The sequence below is a fragment of the Cupressus sempervirens genome, chromosome 3, assembly GCF_028749045.1.
Source record: "Cupressus sempervirens isolate cs-2001-9-10 chromosome 3, ASM2874904v1, whole genome shotgun sequence".
Lineage (NCBI taxonomy): Eukaryota > Viridiplantae > Streptophyta > Pinopsida > Cupressales > Cupressaceae > Cupressus > Cupressus sempervirens.
Genome location: NC_143120.1, coordinates 253,788,411 through 253,807,622, shown reverse-complemented (window position 1 = coordinate 253,807,622; position 19,212 = coordinate 253,788,411). Strand labels below are relative to the sequence as shown.

The following is a 19,212-nucleotide window of genomic DNA, read 5'->3' as shown; positions in this document are numbered from 1 at the left end:
ACGACATTGTATCATTGGCCGTCCAGTTGGATCGTACTATATCTAGCTACGACCCTCATTATTGTTGTTACTGTTGTTGTCGCCTTGTCCGCGTTGGTTGTTGTTTCAGTACCCTCCTGAGGTTGCTATGTCCTTGCTCATATTCATTCCTGAGGTGGATGCTTCTTGCGTCCGTAATACTTGTTGGTGTCCTTTCGTTTTCATATTGAACAAGCATTCCTTGGAGGAATGTCTTGCAATTTGGTAGATATCGCAAAATTGTTTCTTAGGGCACGAGCCCTTTGTGTGGCCCCCCTCTTTGCAATCTGTACACCATAGTTCCCCTTCTCTTGCTTGCCTAGGATTGTTTTTCATGTTTTTGAACTCTTTCATCATATGTAACATGTCTTTCTGTAGTGGCCGAACCTTTTTAGTTGATTCCTCATTGTTGCTGCTTTAGGAGGATGATTCTTTTGAATCTGACGATCTGTCTTTCTTCGTTTTGCTCGTTTTCTGTTCACTCTCCAAGTCCATTGCGCGGTTATATGCTTCGATGTATGATGCTGGAGGTATAATTTTCATCTTTTTTCTTAGTCTTGGTCGTAGCCCTGCAACGAACCACCTTTTCTTCAACTCGATCGCTGGTTGGTTTCCCATTTTTCCTACGAGCTCTTTCAACCTCCTCTCGTATACGTGGATTATTTCATTCCTTCCTTGCTTGGTATCGTAGATTTCTGCTACTATCTCATTATCATTCTTGAGTAGTCGGAAATTTGCTATAAATTCTTTCTTAATGTCTGATCATGATGTTAACTTCTGCGGATCAGCGTTCAAAAACCAATCAATCGCTACACCCCGTAGAGTAGCCAGGAACTATTGGACCTAGTCATCTTGGTTTGTTATGCCATTCACAATCCAGATTGTTTCAAATGTTTTACAATGTCGAACTGGGTTGATTGTTCCATCGCCTTGAAATTTCAGCAGTTTTTCCGTTGGTCCTGCCATTATTAATTTCTTCAGAATTTGTGGTATTTTTTGCACACTCGTGTAGCTCTGCGTACTCGTGTAGTTCTGAGTACCTGCGCTATTCTACGTACTCTTGTTATTTTGACTGCTTGCGCTATTCTGTTACCATGTTGTTTTGCACAACCGTGCTACTTCAGACAACTGCCTTACTTTGGACAATTGCGTTACTTGGTGTGAAGAGATCTTCTCCAAGCGGAGTTGTTTGACTCACTACTTGTATCCGTTCGTCAGGTGTATCAGGAATGAAGAGTTTAGCCCACGCTTGTGCTCCTTCGGCACCTCAAGTCGTGCAAGTTCCTTCCCTTCTGTTTGGATTCTCTACTCTTGGCATATACGAGTTTAAGAACTCCTCCCTTGTCTCTTCTACTAGATTCAATATCTGTCACGTTTTTTGAAGCAAGTCCTCGACACTCCTCGGTTTGCTAGGTGAATATACTTTGTTGGTCAGTGCTCCTTCACCTTGGTGCGTGTCGGCAAGGTATTGAAACCTTTGCCTTTGCTCCGCCTATTGTGTTAGAATTAATGCTTCTTATGTTGTGCATATATCATCCTTGTCTTTTATTTTATTCCTATCTTTATTGAGTGGATTCGACATTAATCTTCATAACACCTTTTGTACTAGATTCGACTGGCAACAACGCCAAATGTTTACCATACAGGGTGAACAGATACTTATTGCAGTAATAGACTAGAATGTAACATACGACAAAGACTTTATTCATATAGGCAAATATGCAATTCCAATTACGATGATGATGATTATTCATAAATCCATTCATACGATGTACATATACTTCCCAAAGGGGTGACTCAACCGTCGCGTAACCTTTCGGATCCTAACTCAACTCGTTGGCTACAATATAGTTTACCGACAACAGGAGTCTATTACATACATATAGTGTATCCATCATTGTTAGAGGATTGGACCTCGTCAAAGGCCTCAACCCTATTAGGAGTTCTATTACAAAAAGGTGAGCTCTTTGTTCGTGCAATAATATACGTCACTAGGAGCATAAGATATTACCAAAATTGTGACTATGCTGATATCCCGAATACCTGATTAGACCTTTCTGATCCTTGCATCTGATCATGTATATACACTGCTATTCTTCGCTGACCATCAAAATAACATCTAACCAACATCAATTAACTGTGCATAGCAGTATCATGTCATAGCATAAGCAGGGGCATGTTTGCTTTAATGAAACGTTTAAATTTATATACTTTCCTTTGTCTAGTCAGCCTTGCATCATATTAAGAGGTTACTAAAATCAATTATTTATTTATGCTAGTTGAGGGCTAACATCTAGAATGTTGTCCCTACCTTTCTGAGTTTTTGAATTGACAAGTCGATTGAATTCATTGACCAAAATGATCATACTGAACCATATGCTCTGCTTCTGCGATAATTAATTGACAATAGGATTTCCTTCCAAAACATATAAATAATAGAAAACTCTCTTAAGTGGCTTTGGATATATCAATTAGATTGTTCATACTAACATCTCCCAAAATTACAGCTCTGTATCTGCTTCCACTGAAGCTCGCCCAAACAAACAATTTGCTTGTTCACTTATTTCCTGAGTAACATGTAGAAAATTTTCTTCATAAGCATTTACCAAACTGAATAGTTATCTTAAGTGGTCTTACCTCTGCATAATGTTGCCATTAATGACAACATCTTGAACGAACTTCAGCGAACTTGCCAACAATGTCTCCATTTGACATTGACGGCAACAGTGCGAAGAATTGGCTAAGTAAAAGGATATCTTGAAAATTTCAAAACTTTACAAACTTTGGCCATACAAAAATGTAGATAATATTACAGATCATCTATGTAACAGCTGTACGTACCATGCTCTTCCTTTCATCATACTTATAACTCTATCTTTACTCCCCCTTTATATATAATTGCTTCTCCCTTAACCTTACACATTTTCTCTTATGCATTTTTCACTGCCTTCGCTCCCCCTTTGACATCATTGACAAAGCTGAGTCAAAATTTTAAGTATATGTCAAAATTGTGTTCCTAAACTGCTCTATAAATCAAAAACCTGTGGTACAATATGAGAAATTGCTTTTCGAAGTCTCATATTCCACATCCCATGTCTTCTTTACAGATGCTGTTGTATGTACTACTGCACATATTCCATATGCAACAACTTGTACTCTATGCAAGTCCATAGGGATGATTTTTTCATAAGACTCCTTTGCCTCAAGTAAAGTACCCAAGTGCTTTTGCAACATGTCTATCTTTGGCATCAAGATGTTTCTTAAAAGATTAAATCTTGCTAATACTCTATTCCTCTCATGCTCCAATATATGAAGAGTGTCAACTGTTTTGCTCACTCTGTTATCTACATCATTTATATTCTCATCATTCTGCTCCATTTTTCCTGCTATCTGCTCTAAGTTAACCTCATCTTCTTTTATGCATTTAGAGACATCTTCAATATAATGATGTGATCTGGTGCATGCTATATATATCTTATTTTCTTTTGCTGTACACCCTGTAATATCCTTAATGCATATGTCAATGACTTGTAGATCATTATTTATGTCACCACATAGCTTCTGAAAGTGATTTACTTCAAATTCTTGTTGAGCTCTTAAGTTAGCTGCCTTTGTTAGTGAAGTGAAATGATCATCAAATTCTTTAATCACTTTATCCAAGTTTTCAGCAATATCTGCTCCTTGTAACTGCAATGAAAGTAAGGCTCTTTATCGCCTGTCTAATGCTTTTTCAAGTACTGATTTCTAATTTTCTGATTTCTTTTCTAATTTCTCCTTAGCTTTGCAATAGGCTAACCATGACATTTGCATAAAACTGTCCTCATCCATGTCTTCTTTGATTAATTTGGTGATAACCTGTGACATGCTAGGACTTGCCAGCAATGTTTGTACTGTGGTTGTGGGTGTAAAAGATGTATCAATATATTTATCTGTTTCAACTGTCCTCTGTACAACTGCTGGGGTCTGAATAGCTGTTGGTGCTGCCTCTTCTTTCGTTTGATCTGTAGTTGTATTTTGATCAACTCTCTTGGCAGAGTCATCTGCTGTGGGAAATGGAGATCCTTCTTGAAATGATTGCATACTTTGATCTTATTTCCTCTTGTTTCTTTGCTTGCTAGTGGTCCACCCTACCTGCCCGAATTGTCTTTTTTGTTGCAGCTTGAGGAGTAAGTTCTTGTTCTCCTCTGCATTTGAGTCGAATTGACTGGAAGAAGTATTTCCAAGTGCAGAGTTTATGTACTCTACTAGCTCTCTGTTTGAGGCCTTCAATATCTCCTTATCTGCTCTAAGCTCTTGCAGCTTATTCTGAATTTTCTCATTAGTTGGCTTCCACATATTCACCATGGAGTCGTGAACTGGAATGGCAAGATCCAATGTCCTGATTTGGATGTCGTCCTTGGAGAGCTCGTGAAATCTACCTTCTTTCTGAAGCTTAGCAATCTCAACTAGCATGTGGCCAGTCATTAAATTCGTAGCTAGTGTTGCAGTGGTCTTCTGCTTCCTTGTTTTCTTTGATGGCTGGGAGGAGGTGACTCTGGTGATCAAGTCCTTTGATGGGGCTGCATCCTCATATTTCCTCTTCTTCCTATCAATGGTCTCCTCGAGCCAAGACTCTGTTGAGAGCACATTGATAGCAGATTGCAATGCAGATGGGTTGAACAACTTCCTTGGAATCGATGGAGTTGGCTTGCTCTGGGAAGCAACAGGGAAGGCAACTACCTTGGTTACCAAAAGGGGTAATGTATCCCCTTGCTGAGATGGTTCTTGTTCCTGGCCAACCATGGGTTTAGTATCACCATCCAAATTGATGACTTGAATAGGCGAAGATGGCTTAGCCATTGATTTTTCTTGTTCCTTCCCCTTATCCTTGTCATCTTCCTTCTCTCTAGTGTTCCTGATGTTTGGAAAAGGGCCAACTCTGCAAGTAGGGGTGAGTGGCGCATTCTTTTCCAAAGGCTAGTCTCTGCCTTGGCCAATAGATTGTAATGGCCCCGCATATGTTGATGTAGTGGCTGTAGTGGTGGTTGTTGTGGCTGATTGGGTGGCTCCAGTTGATACTCCATTCGAGGAAGCAATGCTCCTTGTCCTTGCTCACGTCCACTCCACTCATTTGTCTATTCTTTTGATTATACCTTGCATGAGAGCCTCCATGGTGTCAATGATCTATAGGTGGGGTAGACAAAATTGGTGTGTTTTTGATCTTCTCATAAGATGTGGGGTGCATGTAGGCTCCATCATCTGCAAGGTCAGAGACATCAACAAAATCGTTATACAATTTTATTTCATCAATAGTTAGTCTTGACCAAAATCACTCCTGAGTTTGGTACTCACTAAGACACTTAGACTATAAATCTTCAATATTTGGGACATGCCTATAGGCACATCCCAACTTCAAATGATCCCTTACAAAGTTAACTGGATCATATTGAGGCCTGAGCACCTCATAATCTAATTCTCACAACTCTTTACCAAATTTTGAGCATCTAATCTGGAGACACATGAGGACGGGCCTACCACTATAGAGAATGGAATCTTGACAATCTTCTTTACATTGGAACATAGGGTGTTCACCTCAAGTATTTGTCGACATAGCTCAACAAGAACCACCTTGTCCTCCGGATATCTGGGCAACCTCTTGGGAAAACCATCATAGGCACCTATTCGCAAATAGGAGAAACTTGGAAATTGGATGAATGAGCATCCAAACTGGCTTATAGTTGAAATTACCTTTGGTGAGAACCTCCTTTCAGGGTATCCTTGCAATTCTCGGCACAACCTCATTGTAAAAGCATCATTGACAACAACGTAGTCCTCTTAGCTTCTTTGCAATTGCAGAGGAGGGTAAAATTCATAGACTTTGGTGCGCTGATTATAATTTGGGATGCTAGGGAGGCTGGGCCACAAATGGTGTCTTGCCAAAGCATAGATCAAATAAGGGGACATATAGAATTGCTTGAATCCTTTGGCAAAATTCAACCATGAAGCGAGCTCATCACATATGATCTGTGCCCAATCGATCTTCATATTCTCAACACATGTTGCTTGTTCTAGGAAGAAGAGAAGTGTGAGAATGTCCAAAATCTCTTGTTTCAGGTTTGTGCCAAACAGAGTCTTAGGAATTTTGCTCTTCTTTGAGTAGCCAGTTTGGAACCAGGTTTGCTGCATGTCTTCTCGTTTGAGGTTCTTCTTTTCATTGAACATGGACGTGGAAGACCCAAAGTCAATATCACAATACTGCTCTTGCACAGGGATGCCAAATGCAGACTGCATAAGCTCCTTGTTGATTGATATGAGAATGGATTGGTTCGTAAACAAAATTTGCTTTGTTTCTGGGTTGTATCTATTTATACATTCCTTCACTAACTCAGGTGCATGAACTGCCATTGGAAAACTGGCTGCTTCTACCAGCCCACTCTCTCTAAACTTTTGAGTGATTGGGTGTATGGGTTGAGTGTTAAGTCTCCTATGAAGATCACCCAGATTGTAGAATTTGAAGGACATATCTATAAGCTCTTATAAATCACTCTCCAAGCCAATCAACCTATCGTAACCAGTAGCTTTGATTGCCATTCGCTATGATTGCACAGGATGTAGTTCTTGATAAATAGTCATTTAAATATGCTCGAGGAAACCAATTACATGCAATTATGATGAAATAGCTTTAGGAATTAGAATGTTGGCACCACATGAACGAAATTAGGTTTGGCCAACGATTATAACAATGGGATTTGCATTTAATTCCATGAGTAACGGCTATTTGAACTTTCTGTTTATTTGCACATAATATACTAAGTTCCCAAGAGCACTCTTACTTTACTTTAAGTAAAGTGATATGACTAAAAGTCATTAAACAACACAAATACTTAGCTTTGTGGGAAGTGCCTCACGTCGCTTCATAATCGAGAATGTAGATAATCTTAACAATATTAACATGTGCGGGAGAGAAAGAAACACATAGCTTTTCCACAAACCAATTTCCTTTTATTCGGAATCACAGCATGGGGAGTAATCCTTTTGCTAGCTTGTGCACTTCGTTCTTCCACTTTCCACCTAAGGCTTTTAAAATTGCTTTTCCTTCATAATGGGTTCACATCTCCACTACTTACTTCTTTGTAAGTTTCCTCTAAGCATCGCCGACGGATATTTGTATCTTACGATAACTTGACTTTCTATTCTAAAAGCCCCTGGAAAAGCAACCCTTTTTGTTGCCTTGGGGCGGGAAACTCCTTTCTTAGCATCATTTCTTGGACTGAAGCACAACAAACAACATTCAACCTTATACTTAAATCTGATGGCCTCAAAGTTAAATCTTGAGCATGCCTTACTGGGTATGAGCCTTTAAATAGTTCTTTCAACATTATGTTTACACTATTTAATCTTTTGAGTTGAGATTTGGCTCAAGTTCATACAGCCTCGAAAACAAAACGAAACGGTTTCATTTCCATGAATATGTAGCAGAACAACCATAAACCCTTTTTCCCTATTAGTACTTGAGCATATCTCCACATATCTGAATGAGACTCACCTTGGCATCTATCCATAGCTTCATAGGCCTTGGCATAGATAAAATCATATTCTTAGCTTATTACTCACTGTCACAGCTTCATCTGTCGGATTCACACTTGATGTATTTAATACAAGGGGAAAATTAGCTCAAAAACTTGAAATCCGTAGGATATAGAATGTTAGAGCAAGATTACAAAGAATGAAATGCAGAACACTTACGTCTCATCGGGAGGACGCTACATCCCACCCCAGCAATGCCTAAATCACCTAAACCCCGTGCGCATTGGAAAAATAGGAAACCCGCTTAGAAAGATTAGGTAAAGGTAATGCAAAGGGAGACTCGAAAAACAAAGATAGCAGAGTACTGTGGGAAAGATGAGAAGTAAGTGACTGAAAACATACTTAGACACTTCTCTCTTGGAAAGAGACTCACTATAACCAACGACCTCAAACTTTAAAAGGGTAAGATAAAACTTGGCAACAATATTTTTTTAAGAAAAGGAAGAGGAAAGTAGAGGACCTACCTCACGATAGATGTTGTGTCATGGATATGGTACGGCGAACATTATATGATGGGCCCGTGTGGTAGATATTGTGCGATAAACACTGTACAGGTCATCTCAACTCAAAATAAAAAGGGAGCACGTAGACAGAGGGAACATGCAGACAAAAAGAGGCAAAACAAGATTGAAGTTTGTTTGTAGGTATAGGGAATATTTAGGACCGCTCAAAGAACACCCAATTTACATTGCATAAGTCGAATAGTAAGGACGAGAGAATATTGTATAGTGTTGTTGGGGAGGGGGAGGGCGGAAGAGAAAATCATGCAATGTAGAGATGATGTTGGTAAAGCTAGTTGTTAACATTTGTTAGTGTGTCCGAAGGGATATGTAGTTTGGGTTGATACCTTGTATTGGTAGTCATGTCCCATTGGCGCGATATGTGCTATGTACTTGAATCCAAGCATCATCATCATTGTGAATGAGAAGTTGTAATTGTGTTGCATTATGTTAATACCTATTATGTATGTGTTAAACTTGTTACCCAAAGCGATAAACAGAGGTTGCCATACACAACAAGTTTGCTGAAATTAATTGTCTAGGCTTCCATATAGCTACCAAGAGTTGAGTTTTGTAGGTCAAATTACATCATTTTTGTGTTGGTATTTGAATCACAATACATGACACCTTTGCTGAAATTCATTGTTTGGGTTGCCATAAGACCAGCAAGAGTTGAATTGTCGATTTGTGGGATGAATTACATCATTTTGTGGTGGTATTCAAGATGATCATTAATTGTTTTAGTCCTTGGATAATTGCTTATGGTTTTAAACAATTTCCCACTTCTGTTGTACCATTTTATATTGCTTTACCTTGTCAATTATTGCTGTTCAGGTTGTTCCAATATCACTCATAATAATATTGTGGTTGCATACTAATGTATCTGCTAATAATAGTCTAAATGTGTTGTGTACTTGCTTAATTTGATTTTGAGTCTCCAAAAATATAAATCAGCATTATGGGTATTGTATTCGCTGTTTGGGAATTGCACATTTGCTTTACAAGGGCTTTCGACAATCATATTTTCTTATTAAAATTGATTTGAGTCGCATTGTTGTATCCGCAATTGGGCATTGTATTTGTTTAACATTTTAGCTTGCAGATTGTTTGAGATTTCAGAATGGGGATGTTAGAAATTCAGATGATTCATTTAAAATTTATATTCAAGGATCCATAAATAGAAATGCAATGATTGTTAACAATGTTGTTATTTGAGAATTCCTCTTTCTATTTCATACCTTTTCAACTTATGATATATTAGTTTGTAATGCTCTTTGTCAATGTTGTTTTCAGGTGAATTTTGTGGCAAATTTTGACGGTTCACAGAAGGAGCCTTCCGTGTTACCTTCAAGGCTTCCAAATGTCCTGCTGAATGGCTCATCGGGTATAGCGGTGAGCTACTTTAGTTTTTGTACTTCATATGTTTTCCCTTTTGCTGGCTGGATGGAGCCCTTCTTGATTTTTTCAATCTTTGGGAGTTAGTCTTGGCTTTGAGTTTTCTATTCATTGTCTATCGTGTCAAATATGTGAATTTATGTGATATCATTGTCATGTTCATATATCTCAGGTTGGCATGGCAACCAATATACCCCCTCACAATCTAGGAGAGGTAACAGATGCCTTGATTGCTCTTATTCACAATCCTGCTGCTACGGTAAGATGGCTATTGCCTAGATTACAGTTTGCAAAAATGTCATGCGTACATATTTTCTCTATGTGGATTTTTGTGATATTGCTGATTGATATTCAACCAATTTATCTTTCACTTTTGAGTTATATGGGGTGCAAATAGATCATGCTTGCTCCTATTTTCTTTATCATATTCACTCCGGGTAAACTGTTTAAGTGGATAATGCATATTGCTAGTAGTTTTTTAGATTTTTAAAAAAAAATCTCACAGGACCTTATACTGTGAACTTCTCGAAAGTGTGTATTCAGGAAGTGAGTATCAAATTAATTTGCTGTGTAATTGTACAAATCCAAATTAGATATTTTCCAAAGCAAGATGGTTTTCTTGGGGAAAAGAGAGGGATTTCTATTTGAATCAATACTGTTTTATATGCATTCACAAATGTCGTAAATTAAGAATAGAATACCCCATCAATCCCATTATACAGTTATATGTAATTTGATTGAGAGCAAATAATTTAGTCTTGAGTATTTCTCCCCTTGGTTTAGCCCATATTACATGAACTATCAATAGATCTGTTGATTGCAGCTGTTTATTGGATTCTTGGGATATACATTGTATGGTGCTGTTTAGAGTGAAGTTATCCTTCTGCATTGATTTATGCAGCCAAAGTTGAATATATATTATTTCCCTTGTTGAGAATCCGCAGTGTGCTTTGGAGGCTTGGCTTTTGCCTAAAAGGTTATTTTCCTATGGATATATCTTGTGTCTTGCATTGGTTTTTTGCTATGCTCCACGGGGACGCGTTTCCTGCCTCTGTACCCTAGTACCCGTACCGGGTACGAAACGGGGACGCGGGTACGGATTTTGGCCGTACCCTGCGACGTCCCTTTTTTGAAGAATTCAGAAACGTCCCCGAAACGGCCAATTTTTTTGGGCAGGAAACTTGGGGACGGCCAGCAGTATCGGGGACAGTTTTGCCGTCCCCTATCCGTCCCCGAAACTGCTGGCCATCCCCTTTTTTCCAGTCAATCTGGTAAAGGCAAACCATCCCCAAAAAAACATTTTTTCCTAATTTTTGTTGTTCGTGTGGCCCCTAGTCATCTTAAAGACATAATAACAATATGCAACCCATATTTGGTCCATTAAAACACTAACTCTTCTACTCATTTTTCGATTTAACATACTTGCTAAGAGGAAGGAAAAAAACATAAGAGCAGTAGCAGCAATGAGCAAAGATTGTGTTTAGTGAGGCAAGACTGCGTTCGGTATTTACTATTTACCAACTATTTTAGTTGGACTTCTCTTTATTTCATTCTGATTTCAGCATGATACTTGAAGCCTTTAGGCATTTTAATTTTTGCTATATATGTATGTGATATTGTTATAATGGAAGCACTTAGTATTTGCCATTTGATAATATTCCATGTATTTATCTTCTAAAATGTCTATGGTGAATGGTTTATCAATGTTATGATATACATATTTGAATTTTGTCTCTATATTAAAAAAAATCCCCTATGTTTTTAATCGCCGTCCCCTGATGTCCCGTCCCCTAAATTTTGGCTTCGACCCGTACTCGTACCGGAAACACGTCCCCGTCCCCTAAAACGTCCCCGTCCCGGAAACTCCGTGGAACATAGGTTTTTTGGCTTTTACTGCGTAGACATAAACCTAGTTATGCGGCTTCTCTGATAAGATGAATGTAAAAACATTCCAGTTTCCCTTTGATACAATTACCTTCAATTGTATTTCTGTTGAAAATTTAGTTTATTCTATTGATACATTTTCAATAATGTTTTCTACAAACAAGATGTCCAGGAAGATACCTTTTTGTTGATCATCACAAAGTATTTGATCCAGAAATAGGAGCAGCCAAGAAAATTAGAGATAGCTTAAAATGGATACTTTGAAACCCCATTCGATGTGCCTTGCGCAACAGCAGTACCTGTAGTAACATCCTTTGAATCTTGTTTGCTTTGATTTGTTGGCAAAACTTTGGAGATGTGATACGGTTGGTCGAAATTGAGTCCCATGATTTATATTAAATATCCAAAATGAGGTTGCTCTCTGAAATTAATTTGTCAATTTTTATCAACCCCTGATCTGGAAATTCTGGTTATGGTATATAACTTGTCTATGTTCTCAACATGCTAAGCCTCTCCAAGTCTGCCCTTTACCACACTTCAAGATTCAGCTAGATATTTGTACTGCTTATATGATTATCAGTCTCACCAGAAATGACAGATGACAGTGATGTCATCAAAAATGCGGGTTGCTGTCTAATCTCATCTGATTTACTGTTTTGGTTGTTAAAGATGATAAAAACCTTGTACAAAAGACAAAGTAGAAAATTATACCGTTGTGACCAAATTAATATATGGACTTTGGTCTTCTTTGGCACTTTCTATGTTGCCTATTTTGACGAGTTTCATTGGCTTCAGAGTATAGGCAGGTTTAATTTTCTCTAGGAAACCCTCATAGATGGAAACAATACTCAGCATACCACACTTAGTTCTTACCCGTTACGACTTTTGCATTAGCAAGCAAAGCATGTAACCTAGCGAGTAGTTTTGACCACTGTTCATAAAATTTATTAACTTCTCTCTCTATATTTATTCCATTGGCAAACAATCGGTCCATAGTTTTGCTTATTCATTGAATGTAAAAGGTGTTGTAAAATATCTTTGGAGTTTGGTATAGCTGGAGGAGATGTGTAATTATTTCCTTGAGCTGCTTGACTACTAATTTTAGTGCTGCTCAATCTTTAGCATCTTTGGTGCGCACAAAGGTGAACTCACAATAACATAATTACATTATCACAACCTTTCTGTTATCTGTGTCGTCCTAAAGGAATCTGATCATAGCAACAATAACTTTAACAATATCTAGCAGTTGTAAAACCACATTTTCATTTATGATAGTTTGATTGGTTTCGTTTTATCCTTCAGAAAAGTATTATCAATCTCTTTACTTTGCGGCGCCTAAATCTATTTCGATCCAAATATAGTGGGTTTATAAAATCTTGGAATGGTTTTACCTTACTGTTAAGAATTTGCTTCTTCATCGTCTAAATCCTCACAATAATAGTAAGTGGGACATAGTTTTCAAGCTAGCTAGCCAGCTTATTGGATTATAAATCATTAGAACTTTAGTGCCAAAATTAATAAGATGCTAACAATTTTCTATTGGCCTCAGCTAGCACAAGAAATACATTTAGTTGTCTCCAACATGTTTTCATTGGATGTTTAATACAGTTATTTTTTACATGTTTATTTTGAAAGAGGACAGTGCAGGCCACCTTGCTCAAAGATTGTTTGTCCTCTTTATTGAGTATGTTGTCATTGATGTCAAAGTTTGATGATCCAAGTTGTATAAATCTCAAATGAGCACCGATGTACAAACATCAAAACCATAGAGCACAAATGGTCTGATCAAAGTGTCCATAAGAGTCAGTTTGGATGCCTTGTCATGAAAGTTATACTTGAAACATTGCCACTTAACAAGGGCCAAAGAGCCATACGCTTTGTCGATACAAGGCTGAACTGGTGGTCTCATGCTGAAACAACAGTTGAAGACAATTACCTTGGTCTTACCCAAGTTAACTGTTTCATGAGTTGCCTAAAGAGGCATCTCTATAACCCATTAGGGGAGGAGGCAAGGAGGACAACGTTGTACGCAAAAGGAAAGATCTAGGTCAAGACCTGGTGTAAGGAGCAACCATCATTCGAAAGGGAGTGCACGTCAAGATAAGCCTCAAAATGCAATGCAAACAATATGGGAGATAGAGGGCGACCTTGCTTTACCCTAATTGTGGTCCAAATAAAATCAAACATCCCATGGGGATCTGTAATTTGCCTAACCACTGTTTCCTAAAGTCTCATGATGGCCGTCCAAGAGTCTTAGAAATGCCAATGTGTCAAAACCTCTATAAAAGTGTTGTCCTGGAAAGCGAATGAAATGCCTTGTAGAAATCCAGCAAGCAGCAATAAACCATCGAGGAGCGATGGCACACTTCCTCGATAATCACCGTGAGGGTCATGATGTGGCCCATGGTTTGAAATTCCTAGCAGGAACCAGCCTGCCCCTGCCCCTGATCCTGAATATGCCTCCATTCCAGCTCCTAGGAAAGAACAACATGCAAAACAACAAAATATCTTAGTTACCGATTCGGGATACGAATCCGATTCGGGCACGTGAATCGGATCCGTGGATTCGTGATTTTTTTTTTTTCCCGATTAGGATTCGTGGAGGATTCGTGAACATATATATATATATATATATATATATATATATATTACTGATCTTGCCCAAGCCCCAACTAGTAACAGATATATATATATATATATTACTGATCTTGCCCAAGCCCCAACTAGTAACAGATATATATATATATATATATTTCTCTCATTTATTAGTATATATAATGCATAAAAAGGTCATTTTAGCACTAGAAAGCCAAAAAAATATATTTAAAAAAGTCATATTAAATAATTTAGACTCACTTGAACCTGTTGATCCTTGAGGATTCATGCTGGATCCTTGAGGATTCGTGTCTGGATTCATGCAGATCCGGGCAGGATCCTTGTTTTACACAGTGGATTCGTCAGGATTCATGGCCCACGAATCCGGACGAATCCACTGTATAAAACAAGGATCCTGCCCGGATCTGCACGAATCCAGGCACGAATCCGGATCCGGATCGGACCCGAATCCGGATCCGGCCTCTAGGGCACGAATCCGGTAACTAAGCAAAATATTGTTTAAAGAAAGTGTGCCTAATCATGATGGTGCTGTAATTGTTGGGATCAAAAGTAGGCCTAACCTTATGAAATGGGTGGATGGTATGTCGTGACCAAGAGGAGAGGAACCTTGTGCAAACCACTTTGTAAACAAATCTTTAAGGAATGAACCCAACACCTTGATGCCATACTTGAATAGTTTTGCTTGGAACTGTTACTCATTTGTAGATCTACTGCTGTTTAGGCACCTAATTACCTTGTTGAAGTTTCTGATGTTGAAAAGGTGACAGTGGGGGGAGCATTGACAGTAATGAAGGACTGGCCCAAAATTTTGTAAAGGGTAGAGGTGTGGGAATCCAATTAACTGTGGTCTAAAGCAAGGGAGAAGGGTGATCTGTGGGGGAAAAGGGTATGCCAGAGGGCCTCAAGGGACTGCAGGAGCTAGGTTCGAAGGGATCGACTACGAAGCGAGATGTATATGAACCTTTTATTGTGAAGGAATTGGTTGTAATACTCCTTCAACTGCGTGTTGGATGCTGGACAAAGGGTGGAGGCAGCACATGCAATGCAGTGAAAGGACTTGCAGTCATCATTAAACTATTGGTTAATGGGGCAGGTGTTCTTGGGAACAGGTGAGGGGTTCAAGGGGGTGGTGCTGTAGGGGATAGAGAGGCAGGGAACAGCAGTTGTCATTACTCATATTTTCAGATTATGTCTAAATATTAAAATATATTATAAAATTTGATATACCCAAGTATCCCCATCCCTTTTTTGGAAAATACTTGTACGCTAACTACCCAAGGACCCCTGTCCCTGTGCAACCTTGCCATTAACATGAACGATGAGTTTATGAAGTAATTATGTGGCAGCAATAATGGCAATAACAAACAAATAGAGGAGACAATAAACAAATAGTTGAAAATATTAACTACATGTGAATTCTTAAAGGGTTCAATTTGAATATAGAGAAACTTGGTTAAGTTGTTTTCATTAACAAAGGTTAATTCAGTATATAAACACTAATTCCCTTGGAATAGAGATCTATTCCAGATTTTCCATCATGGAAGACATTTGAATGAGGGTAAAAAATATTCAACTTGTGCTAAAGTATACATGGATCCCACAACTTAAGTATAAAATGGTGTGGAATCCACATGGATACCCCAACCCAAGAAAAACATTAACTTCCAAAAGTAAAAAATTCTTCAGCATAGATTGAGAGTGAGCCAGCAGGGTTCATTGCATTTTTGCCCAGCCCCGTGGGTCCTGATTGGTTCATGGGTTTGGGCATGGGCCCTACCCGGACCGAGAACACACCATTTCACAAACCTGAATCTTGTTCACCCTGGACCCGGTTTGAGGGCCATGGGTGCAAACCAGGTAACTCAGGAAACAATATTAGTGGTCACTACCAGTAGGGCTTCATCACTTCAAGTGCTAGTGATTCATATAGCCACGACGATGTGAATTTTGCTTCTATATCTAAATATTTATTTCACATAATAAAAACACAGTTTTATATTTACAGAAATTTGTGAACTTTTATGAGCAAGACAATTTTCTGATGCTTATCTAGGTGTTTCATGTTGGGGACATGATAGATGTTTTTTTATAGATTTGTAAGGATTTTAGTAAATCCAAAAGTTAAATTAAAAATAAATTAAACTTGAATGCACACATATATATTACTTCGCTACAGGGTGTATCTCCTATGAATGCAAAAATTTGAAGAAAGTAATGGCTTTGTCTTTGTCATCAAATATGAGATCTTGAAGATTGTCATCAGCAAGCAGTCTCTCACTACATGTTGTGAGGGCAAGTGTAATCTCTGCATCTTCTTTAAAACAAAGAAAAAAAGTTTCTGTTTTATATAATAGGCAGTAACATGAATATGTTTTAGTTCTTTGTTTCATGTTTGATCAACAATCTGCCACATTTATTCATACTTGGTCGTATTTGACCCATGGAAATTTTTAATCATATCTTTGGCCTTATGCATGCCTCATATATATATCTCATGCAGTTTTGATCCATCCACTTATCTTAAAACTCTAACCAACAAATTTGATTTTAAAATATCAGACTTTTACAAGATCTGCAAATTGAAAGTAAAAAAATTGAAACAGGAATACCCTCCATGAGTTTGACTAATTTATCATAAAAAAAGGGTCTTTGTAGGTCTTTTTGCTTCAGTTTCCCTATAAAAGGAACTTTATAACTACCTTTTATGACAAACATGCACCTATTTGTGTATTCTAGCTAATACACTTTTCAATGTGAGGAAACTGTAATATCCTGAGCTATTACCTACAGCAGTTTAGATAAATTCCATAATGTTCTGACCCTGAAATCTGGCAAATGCTGTGTTAATTTTGTGAGGTAATTCTATCAAACAGTCACAATTTCCTGTAGTAACTCCCGATCTGCCTAAACCTTTCAATGTATTTAGAAATCCAGTCCAGTTATGAGATAACAGAGATAAACATTTTGACAAACAGTTGTCCAGTATTCATTTACTGCTCTTTCCATGGAAAATATGAGATTTAAATTCTGTCACTGTTAATGCACTAGTGCTGATATGAGGTGATTGTTATAAATGCAAAGCAGTCTGGAGCCCAGTCAAAGTCTTAATAGACTATAACATAAATACAAATTCAATCAATGCAACTTAATGTACTGATAGATAATACCTTATATTCCCAATGAGTGCTAGCAATCACTAATCATACCGTGGCCATAAATATGTTGGTAACACTCCCTGTCGCTATATTCATCCAGGAGAAGGCTCAGTGCACACGCCTACCCAGCAACCTGTTTGCAGGAAAGAGGATGATATCTGCTGACCATATATAAATTTATGGCTTTGCAGAATTCCCTTCTGCCTGTGACTCTTGTTGAGTTTGAAACTGTTGTGCTGTAAACCCTTCTGGAGAAGAAGTTGACTACTATTCCACGTTTATTACTGGTGTTTACGGCTCATATTGTGATTATGCTGTCCGACTAGGAAAGCATCACTTTCAACTTGATCTGCACAGCTCCTGTTCATCCGCTGGCAGTCAAAACTCATACCATTACCCAGTCCAGCGACCGTTGCACACTCGGAATACAGAACCCAACCTCCTTCAGTGTTGTTTTTTCTACGTAGAAGATTTCCCACACCCAGAACATCTTGACTGAGCTTAAACCCGACTGTGTTCTATCCTGTGTGAATGTCCACCGTTATGCATAAACGACTGGCAGTGGACCTAAAGCCCACGGGTTCTCAACTTGAAACTACTGCAGTAGCTTTCAAATGGCAAAAATGCTGTCTAGCAGACCACCAATACACCTTCACTCCAGTTACCTCAACCCACTGCAAGTTAGCATACACTTGAGGAATGCGTATACCCAGCTTGAATTTCCAGTCACCTGAACTTCCTGTGATGCTAAGAACTGAGGGCTGAGTGTTATGTTAGGAGTGGTTATGGAAATCCCGTGGCCACTACACCTGGTGTTTTAAAATTCCATCCAACCCGATTCCACCTAATATTGATAGAACTTCAAACAAACTGAACTTAGAAACAGTGCAGCAAGAAATTTGTACCTTCTTCCAAGGACTGTGACGATTATTCAAAGACCTCCATTAAACTATCCATAAAATAAGTGATTCAAGAGAAGCTGGGGCTACATCCAATGTCTCTTATTTTTGCTCCAAGGGTTTTCGTCCTCAAAGCAACCAGTCACATTTAAACAACCAGAAATGCTAAAATGCTGAGCTCATAAATTCTTCTTGTGTGTTAATCCCAATGCAAGCACGTGCATATATAACCTCAGAATGAGGGAAAGTACAAAGTACAAAGGATGTGGGATTAAACGACATTTTCATCCTGTAGTCACTTAAAGCTATTATAAAGTAAATAACTTAAAAAACATTCAAGTGACTTAGCTCTGCTTCATTTAATAAAGTTCTGGAATAAATTAAATTAAATTCCTCATTGTGACTGGAAAGCATCCTGCGGAAAAATTGATATTAATCTATCCGGATGTGGAGATAGATTAATTCTGTCTCCCTGAACTAACAACGAGAAGGGGACATTACAGAAACTAGTGGCAAAGTGCATGCTCTATCTCACACAATTATTTTGTCCTTGGTATTATCTCTCATAAATTTTAGATCCCATGTGTGTTTGTAAATGTATTTGGGGATATTTCTTGCATTTTCAGTAACATTCTTCAACCTAGTTTCTGTTCTCCTCGCATACTTTTCATTCAATGTCTTCTAACCATACAACTAATTTTTACTTTTTAATAATGTTTATATTCTTTTATATTCTAATTTTATTATTATTTATTAATAGATCCTATGTCAACAAGGTGACATTCAACTTCTGACCTTGTAGTGGAGCTACAATATTTTAAATCTACTGCTTCATGTAAAATGTTATTCATTGATGAATTCAATTTGCTGCTTTGTTTTGTAATTAATGTTACATATGTTCTTATGCCATAATGTAGTCACTGCCTTGCCAAACTAACTTCCTATATGTACATGTCACAAACATAATTCAGGTATGTGGCAGGTTCAAATTGCTGTATGGTAACTAGTGTAAATTTATTTAGTATGTGAACAGTAAGAGAACATGTGTAAAAGAAATGTTGGGAAGTGATAATTTAAATTCACATTTGTAAATATCAATGACATTTTATCTGCCTGAGGTTGGCTTCTGAAGATGAATTAATTGGCTGTTGATTTTATTTGTGTGCTGGTTTTTAGTTA

General features: G+C 38.0%; 1 protein-coding gene across 2 annotated transcripts in view; it reads left to right on the top strand.

The window, feature by feature from the left end:
* The window catches only part of GYRA (DNA GYRASE A), a 256,897-nt gene that overhangs the window by 82,348 nt on the left and 155,337 nt on the right, over positions 1-19,212 (top strand). For both annotated transcript variants that reach the window (XR_016362072.1, XM_089819315.1), the window contains exons 6-7: positions 9,378-9,476; positions 9,652-9,738. Coding sequence is in view for 1 of the 2 variants with exons in the window: in XM_089819315.1 (XP_089675441.1) it covers positions 9,378-9,476; positions 9,652-9,738 (186 nt within the window). In the remaining variant the exon portion in view is untranslated. The remainder of the gene's footprint in view (positions 1-9,377; positions 9,477-9,651; positions 9,739-19,212) is intronic.